The sequence below is a fragment of the Egretta garzetta genome, unplaced genomic scaffold (genome assembly GCF_000687185.1).
Source record: "Egretta garzetta isolate BGI_Z169 unplaced genomic scaffold, ASM68718v1 scaffold1, whole genome shotgun sequence".
NCBI classification, from domain to species: Eukaryota; Metazoa; Chordata; class Aves; order Pelecaniformes; family Ardeidae; genus Egretta; species Egretta garzetta.
The window spans coordinates 1064953-1074278 of NW_009258542.1; the positions used below are offsets into that span (position 1 = coordinate 1064953).

At 51.2% G+C, this 9326-nt stretch overlaps 1 protein-coding gene across 1 annotated transcript in view; it reads right to left on the reverse strand.

Moving 5' to 3' along the window:
• Positions 1-9326, reverse strand: part of ARHGAP26 (Rho GTPase activating protein 26) — a 152385-nt gene that overhangs the window by 42988 nt on the left and 100071 nt on the right. Inside the window, exon 19 of the mRNA XM_035902657.1 lies at positions 5310-5469. Coding sequence (XP_035758550.1) covers positions 5310-5469 — 160 coding nt within the window. The remainder of the gene's footprint in view (positions 1-5309; positions 5470-9326) is intronic.

Sequence of the window (9326 nt, forward strand, 5' to 3'; positions counted from 1 at the left end):
AAGCGAGGCGGAGGCCGCGGCAGGGCTATTAAAAGCCGCTTTCTCTACCACCCCGGAGCGGCACAAAGCACACCAGCTAAATTTAGCTGCTCACAATGGAGAAAAGTCAATTAACAGCTACATTTAAAAAAGCACTACGCTGATTTTCAAGGTCTAAGGAGAGACCCCAAGAACTGTAAGACAAATAGTCGGCTGTAGATGCGACCTTGCCATTCCTGCGTACTGGGAAACAGCACGGATCTCTTCAGCAGCAAAGGAAACTGGTGCTGCTGGACCAAAACCTCCTACGCCATCTCCCCCGGCTCAGGCGTCGCTTGCACAAAACCCCCACTCTTCTTCACAGGAAAGTTTCTCAGGTTTTGTTTCATTTTTTAATTTAACAAGAATAGCTGAGACATGCTCCTCACTGCGCAAACCTGCGCATTAGCTCTCCCCGTCACAGAGTCCAATTAACGGGGAGAGAGAGACAGTTTAATAGCCGGAGTGGGAGAGCAGCAGCCAGGATTCATAAATCATATTTACAGCCGTACCGCGAGCGCTCGCTCAGGCCTGATGCAAGCGGCGATTCCGCGGCTCTGCGCCACCTTCTCCCCCGCTTGCAGAACTCCAAAGACCCGGCAGCCCCTCACCTCGGGGGATGCTTAAAAGGCCAAAAGAAACCTCGGAATGAAGCACATCCAGGTGCTGCTACGTCCTTTACCCTGCACCTCTGGCAGAGAGACCGGCCCCTGGCCCCATCGCGGCTGCGCTGGGTGAGGAGCGGGACGAGGCACGTGTGCTTTCCATCGGCTTCGGAGGAATCGCACCCTGCTTGCACTTGCACCCTGCGCTTGCGCTGGGGGCTCTGGGGATGGTCCCCCCTCCATCAGAGCCCTCCTTCCCTCCCTGTGCCCCACCACGCACTGGAGGATCTCCTTGTGCTTGCATTAATTACCCCGTTATGCCCATTTTTTTTTACAAGGAAGGTGAAAACCAGAGAGATTATGTATGCTTCCCAAACCAGAGGGCTGCAGTGTAGCAGCACACAAAGATCCACCCCCAGGTCTCTGCCCTGGCCACCAGCCTGGGGTAGTCCCATGCACAAAGCTGCATCTGGGCTCCCACAAGGAACCCGGAGAATACGAAGCCGCCGTGATGGTCAAAATGTCATCGGCACGAAGTCTTACACAAGGACTGGCTAAAACTGCTGCCAGCTGCATCACTAAACATTTCTGCTAATTACAGAGAAGAATAAAATGACGACGAGGTGCTGAGGGCTTTGACTTCAGTGTTAGTCCTCACAGTTTACCCAGGTTAGTGTCCGGGTGTGTAATTCCCTGCATAAGCTCATCTCCTCTTTGTCATCAAGGCTGGCTGCATTAACATTTCACCTGGTCAATCCTTCGTCTGGAGGGAACATCATCAAGACAGTAAATCGATCTCTTAATTTTGTAGCGCTTCAGAACAACGGCCTTTTCCAGAGAGCTATAAAAAATTTAAGCTTTGGAAAAGAAAATGGATGGACGTCTGCAATTGTCAGATGTAATATTTCAGTATTACTTTTGGCTAACTTTTAGTTTTTAAATCAGAAATATGGCGCTAAATGGCAATCACTTGAGTAACCAGGCAGACAACACAGCGTCCTTGCTCTTCTTTTGCATAGGATGCGCTCTTGGTTTGCCTGTCATGGCAACATCCAGACCCAAAGGAGAAAAATCACTTTATCCATTTAATTATATATAATCAGGATATATTTTATAACACATTACCTTAATGTATTGTATGCACAAGCATACACAGAAAAGGCTGAGAACGACTAATGGATAAATCTTATTAAGTAGCAATTTGACATTTTGCTGGTTCATTGGGTAGCGTTGGGCAGCCGAGAGCTGGGCACGTTGCCCCTGCTCACCTTTTTCATGGGCTCCTGTTTGCTGCATTGAACATCTGGCAGGCAAATGGAGCCGTCATCCCCTCCTCTCCAAGCACTGATCCTACTCTCATCCCAACGCTATTCCACGTTTCCAGAAGATCTGGTGTCAATAAAACCTATGGGAGATCTCCCAAAGGGCAGCAGTTCCCCGTGGCAGCTGCAGTCATAAAGACAAAGGCAAGGGCTGCGATACCTTGGTGCACAGAGGCCTTCTCGAGGACAACATGTCTGAGAAGCTTTACAAACTGCCTGAGTTTATTGCTCTTATTGCGAGGATAACAAACAATTCGGATCCGAGACCTGGAAACCTGTTAATCTCCAGAAACGATTTAACTTTTTGGATTACGCACAGGGTTTAATGCTCTGTGTCAGATGCTCTGGCAACATAGAGCAAACCATAATTTAGCAGTCATTCCGGGAACCTTCAGAAAGTCCCTCTTTTGCTGACTACAATTCCAAACTGCACGCCTAAGGGGTAGCTACAAGGGAGATGAAGACTGCCTTTTTACCAGGAGTCCCATGGAGAGGACAAGGGGGAATGGACACCAGTTGCTCTTGGGGAGATTCCGATTGGACATGAGCGGGAAATTTCTCACCATGAGAACAGCCAACCCTTGGAATAATCTCCCCAGGGGAGGGGTTGACTGCACCACACTGGACACTTTCAAGACTCAGCTGGACTGGGTGCTGGGCCATCTTGTCTAGATTGTGCTCTTGCCTGGAAAGGTTGGACCAGATGGTCCTTGAGGTCCCTTCCAACCTGGGATTCTATGATTCTGTGATCGCTCCCAAGGCGCGTGTTAGCCCGGGGGCACCGCCGAAGGGAGCGCAAGTTTGTGTCAATCAGTGAGGACACTGGATGATTGGCGCCGCATCCTTGCAGCATCCTTCTCTGATACTTTCACAGCCTTGGGATGAATGTTTTTCCCCAGGGATAATCTCAGGTGGAAGATGAGCCAAATCTCAGGTGGGGTGACCGTAAACGCAGGCAGGAGAGCAGGGAACGCTGACTAATCCCCCCAAAACCCTCTCCACTGCCCTGGCAATCAGATAAGCCTACTGAAGCAACCGTGTAAACAAGCTGCCAGCAGTTATTCAGACCAAGAGATGTCATCATCAAGCTTGCTATTTTTTCTTTTTTTTTTTTTTTTTTGGTTACACAGTGACAACAGTAATTTTGACAGGAGAGGCATTCCATTTACCTGGGGGAAATATAATGTAATACCAGACAGTTGCTGATTGCCAGGAACCATTCAAATCAATTACATTTTCCCTGCCGAATGTACTTAATCATAAACAGTGGCTGTGAGTCACCGGTGTAAAACAATACAAAGCCCCAGCAGCACAAGCGCGGGCAGCGCGCGTATCGCTAATCACCTGCGGCAGCTCCTGGGGGGAACCTTCAATGAGCTCAAATCGGTTCAAATTAAGAACTACACTGAAACGAAACAGTCCTAAAGCGGGAGCTGAACCGGCACTAACGCTGCATTTAAGAGATCTTCCTCTCCCAGAGTTACCTCTTCCTATCTTCCTCCTTCCCAGGATCTTTTCTCGGGAGCCCTGGAGAAACAGGGGTTCCCAGGTATTTTGCTTGCAGCATCCTTGTGTGAAGCAGCAGCCGCAGGGGGCCCCGGCCCTGCGAGGGCAGCTCGGCACCCGGCATTCAGCCCTCGCCGCGCCCGAGCCCCCCAGGCAGCAGGTACACCCACCCAAGGAATTAATTGCCAACAAATGTATGCAACCAGCTTGCAGATTCACCCTTCTGCTGGCACCATAAATTACTTCTAAGGAGGGGGAACCATGGCAGAGCTGGGGCACCCTGGGGTAGGAGCTGTAATCTGGCTGGTGAGCAGAGACGAGCCCTGCAGCCCACCCGGACGCAATCAGTGCAAAAATCGGTCATCGATTCCTCCACAGATGCCTGCTGATGGAGGGCTCGGCTGGCACAGCAAGAGACTCGGCTCAGGCGGAAAAAAATTCAATGTCTAAAGACGTGTTTCTGTAAGGGCCCGCGAGGGAAGGGCTCCATAAAGAGCAGAGCAGGGAGGGGAGATAAAACACGCTCGGAGCGACACCGTGCTGCTCGTGACGCCAGCGGCACAGCCAAAGAGCCCATCACCACCAGGGAGAGGCGTTGGATGAAGACTGTACCAACACAGGGATGACAGAGAGCCGGAGGTGACCATCAAAGGCCAATGCAAGGTTTCATGCCGGTTCCTCCACGCAGGACCCGGGGAGCTAGGGGAGCTGGGCTTTGCTCACAGTCGCAGGTTCATCACTGCTGCTCGCACGCCCCTCTGCACAGCAGCTAATAATTAAGCCATCATTGCCATTACATCCCATGCACAGAAGAAGAAAATAGCTCCTCCATCCGAAATAAATACCATGGCCTCTATGTGCCCATGGAAGCAATTTCTCCAGGAGCGTACAATGGATGCTGTCTCCCCATCCCTGCTGGCTGTGCATTTGAAGGCCCTTTGCAGCCCCAGGCAGACAGGCCCTGGGCTTGCTGCCCGCACTGCACATGCCAGAGGCTCAGCCTTGCTCCTTATCCTGCAAGAAACCCATCCCAGATGTCTACAAGCAAAGCCCCACAGCAGAGCAGCGATGCCACCCTGCCACGGCAGCCCCGGCCGGGGGCAAGCCTGCCTCTCTGTCTTTCTTCACCATCTGAATGCACAAATTAATTATTTCTTTCCAAACAAAACCAGACGAACAAAAGATTGTAAACAAGGAGCTGTTTGAATTTAGAAGAAAATGGCATTTTTTTAGCGCTGCTGTTTGCATGCAGCCACCCCACGCAGCCGGCCGGGAGGGACAGCCAGCGCCATGGCCCCGCCGAGCCGCCTCTGCGCCGCTGACAGCCGAGAACACCCTGACAGACGACCAACACAAATACATCATCATTTACAAGATCAGAGTTGTGGATAAAGCCGGTACTTGAATAAGCACGGCTTTAGTCAGAAAAGCAAGAAGCCAGCCTAGGCCTTCATCTTGCACTGGTTACTCTTAGCGCTCATCTCTCTTGAAACCAAGGACAAATTCCGATTAACCAACGGAAAGGGGGGCACGGACATGCCGACTCACGCCGAGATGACCGTAAAAAAAGGCTGGTTACCAGCAGCGCTGGTTACACCACCACAGCCCAAGAACCACCAGTTTGGGAGCCTCTGCGCCACATCCCGGGTCGCACCCATCGCGGGTAGGAATGCCTGGGAGGTACCGGCTGCTCCCCCCCTCCCCAGCACAACCCCACCGCCCACAGCGAAGCCGCCGCCGGTGCTGCTGGCCATGAGGAGCAAGGGGGGGCTCTGGGAGAGGGGGCTGCAGTTTGCAGAGAGAGACAAATTCGTTTTCAGAAATTAATTGCCCTGGAAGAAGCAAGCGAAACCATTACCTTCTCATGGTTTTCTATTAAAATTTCGATCACGATGTTCTGAAATTTGATGTCCATAATGGCAGCGACTGTTTCCTCTTGAGGTCGAAGCAGTGTTGGCCCGAACACCACACCCAGATTAGCAACAGTCATCAGGTTCTGCTTGTGATTATTTGCAACTCTGGAAAAAAAAAAAAAAAAAAAAAAAAAAAAAAAAAGAAAAAAAAAAAGAGAAGAAAAAAAAGTAGGCGATAGAACTAATCCAGCACGGAAACCCCCTCCCTGCCTCAAGGCTGGCACAGAGCTTACAACGCTGTTTACATTTTTTACACTCCTGGTGAGCTCCTTGAAGGCTCAGCCATGTGGAAAAGTACAAATTTAACTATTGTGTTACGAGGGACCTTTCAGCCGCCGTGAATTGACTAATCCCATAAAACCCCGACGCTACGCTGGCCACTGAGTCTCATGTTGCAAACCACTCCCAGGAAAACATCTTGAATCATTAATACTTAAAACCCTTCTAAAAACAAATTGTTGGACCTCTGACACACGCTGCTCTCCAACTGAATGAGTGACCTAATATGTTCCAAAATCCCAATTCCTTCTCACCCATTTAAGCTTTTGCCTGCACCAGAGGTCAGCCCCGTCCAGCCCAACCAAAACAGGCTGGAAGGGGAAGATTTACTCCCGGACCCACGTGCACGCACACGCGCCCTTCTCTGCCCCGCTGAGGCATCCGCCTGACACGGACACCCGCTCTCCCAGGGACCCACTGACACTCGAGCCTTCCCCCCCGTCATCTCCATCTATTTTTATGCTCGCAAGCATTGCAGCCCAGTGGGAGCAGATCAGTTCAGCAAAGTTAAACGGCTCGCGCTGAGGACCTGGCCCTCACGTGTGTTTGTGGGGGTTGCTTTGGAGTAGCTCCAGTCTGGCCCCTGGTCTTGGTGGTGCAAAGCATCAGCAGCCCCCCTGGGTCACGTCCTCTGTCCTGGCTCAGCCCCAGAGAGCCCCGCTGCCACGCACCGAGAGCGCGCTGCACCGTGGGACACAGCCTGGGGGTCCCCGGGCCGTGGCCGATTGCCAGCGCCAGGGGACCTGGGTGCTCGGCGGCTCCGTGGCAAACACCTGGTTAAGGCACGGACCAACCTTACCGGGCACCGCGGACTCCGGCTGAGCCACGTGCCGGAGTCACACAATGACACGTATTGCCACGGCACGTGCCGGGGTGACGCAATGAGGACCTGCGGTGGAAGCCCTACAGCCCCGACTCCGCGACTCTTTCTTGTGGTTTTCTCCTGACTTCCTCAACCAGGAAACTCGATGACTTCAGGCAAAGCAATCACACAATTTTGGCCTAAGGGGGTTTTTAAGTGACTTTTCTCTTTACTCTTTCTCTCTGTGTTTTCCCTGGACAAATACACTAGGCTAGCACAAAGTTAGGCTGAGACTCAAATCTTGCTGGATTGTCCCAAAAAGTTAATGCTTTTACTACTGTCCCAAGGCCAAGACACCGCAGTGCTCATTTGTGTGCGTGCTTAGCTTATTTCAGCACAGTGTAAGCTAGGGCTGGCTTAAAAGAAAAGATGCTTTCCATCCTTCTTCATCCAAATCTCACTTGATCCAGCAAAGGCCTCTTCGTTCCTCATCCCTATATACAGCTCCTTAGGGCAGCAGAAAAGGACCTCATCGCTGAGGGGTGCTCGGGGCTGCTGGCTTAGCTTCCCAACAACAGCAACTTCAGCTCTATTTTCCATCCAGGCAGTGAGTCTCACACCTCTGGTGTGTGCTATGTCCCTGGAGAATACGCAGAGCTGTCACCTCCGCCAAGTCCGAGCTTGGGTTACAACTTCAAAGGTGTGGAGGTCCTGGTGCAAGTCCCTTGGGAGCTTTGTGGGACCTCCCCCTTACCCATAACTTCCCCCACTGTTCACAGGAAGCTGAGTATTTCATCACGAGTGTCCGAGAAATATCCCGTGTCAGTAAACTGCAGTGCTGCAGGAGACGGGCTGCAGTTCCAGAGACGATAACCTGAGGAGGAAGCTGCCCCCATCACCTCCACCCAGCCCGGATGAGCCTCCCCGTCCCCGGGTGGGTGCAGAGCCTCGCCCCATCCTCACCCAAGGCAAGAGCTGGCCAAGCTGCGCACCCAGCGACGCCAGCACCAGCCTGCCCCGACCGGCAGAGCCTGTGGGGTAGCAGCAGACTTTCCTTAGGGGATCACCACCTCACGGAGTGGAGAGAAAGGCAGAAGTCATCCAACAGGAAACAAATCCTTACTTAGGAAAAAACTCACTTGCTTACAAGAAAAAAACCTCCTACTTACATATAGGGACTCAAACCTTTTCCTCCACTCCAACCTACCTCCATATCAAGACATTTACAAATGCCAACGATGTTTTACATTGCAAAACCATCTATATTTCGGACACGCGCTTGCATGGCTCCTATTTGGATTCCAAAAATAATAATTCAAATAGTTTTGAAAAGTACTAATAAAATCATAATTTTAATGACCTTCTGCGGTTAGTAAAACAATGTTCATTTATAAAAAAAAAATAACCCAAATTGATCTAAGTCTTAGAAAATGAGGTCCCTCCATTTCTCATTACCATTACCATGTAATACATCGCAGTAATAAACTGCATTGTCATTGACTCATTACGGCTAGGCAGCTGCGCACGGTCCTGTTAATTATTTCAGACTAAACTATTAATGGTTTCCCAACCAGAACGTGGTCTGGCAGCACCAGCCGCAGAGCGGGCTCTGCCCACTGCCCAAGGAATGCCCACGCACCCCGGCACAAGCGCTGGCCCCCACCGCCAGCACCAAACTTCTCTTTCTTGTGTTTGCTTTGAGTTTGCAAGGCGTGGAAGCCATTCGGCGACCGTGCAGGTCTGGTGGTGGAGGAACTCCTGATCTGTGCCACGGGTACTTTTCCAGCAGTAGACTCCCCAGCGTGCGGTTACCAAAGCTATGCTACAAAACATGATTCACCTTTCACAGCCTTCAAATTCCACATCCATTACCCACATGATAATTTACTATAAATTATACCTCTTCATCATCCTTTGTACTAGAAAATAATGCTGCAGTTTCTAAAGATGGGGTGTTCATCCCAAAGTGTGCTTAATGTCAGTGCTTTTTGGCAGGCATTGTCAGTGCCTTTCCTGAGCTGCCCTTTAGGTTTCCAAGTATTTGCTGTATTTTCCTCTTAACCTACTGTTTCTTTCTGGCCCCCGGTGCACTCTGAAAGCAATTGCACTAATATTGATTTAGATGGGTCCTTTTTCAGTTCTCTCTCCATCCACACTTTGCAGAAGTCACCTCCAGCACAAGCAGGAGGCAGGAAGCAACGATGAATGGAGAAACGTGCAGAGCAACCTCTGAACTCCTGCTTGGAGCTTGAACATCTCGAGCTATCACTGACTTTTGGACTCCGGGCTGTCCCTCCTCCTCCTCCTCGCAGCACACGATGGTTCCCCACGTGTCTCCGGGATCAGTGGGAGATCGGCCTGGCGGCGTGGGACAGACCGCAGAGCCCCTCAACGGGGGGAAGATCTGCAAGTCTGCAATGCATCACCGACGAGCGGCCCTGCAAAAGGACTTTGCTCCGTGAAGACCTGACCCACTTGGTGCAATCCCAAGCAGCGTGCTGGCTACTGCAAGCACGCGGCCAAAGGAGCTCTGCCACCTGAGGGGACATCCCGGGCCAGCAGCCGAGGGTCCCCGCAGCGGAACAGGCAAGGTCGTGTTTTCTGGGGGTGTCCGTGGACACCCGCTTGCTTTACATTCACTTTCAGAAAAACAAAGGAGAACGGGAATGGAGTAAATCCATGTTGTGTGTTAAATTAGATTACGCCTGGGTTGCTTGGATACTGTGTAATCACCGGCATGACCAAAAATAATTTAATACAGAGTAATTGGTAGTCAAGCTTCAGTGCAGAGAAAGCATACAGGAACAGTAAATACTTCTTTGTTGCACTGGCTTGCCATCGGCATCCTGTAAGAGAGGAGAAACCCAGCAGAGCCCGGAGT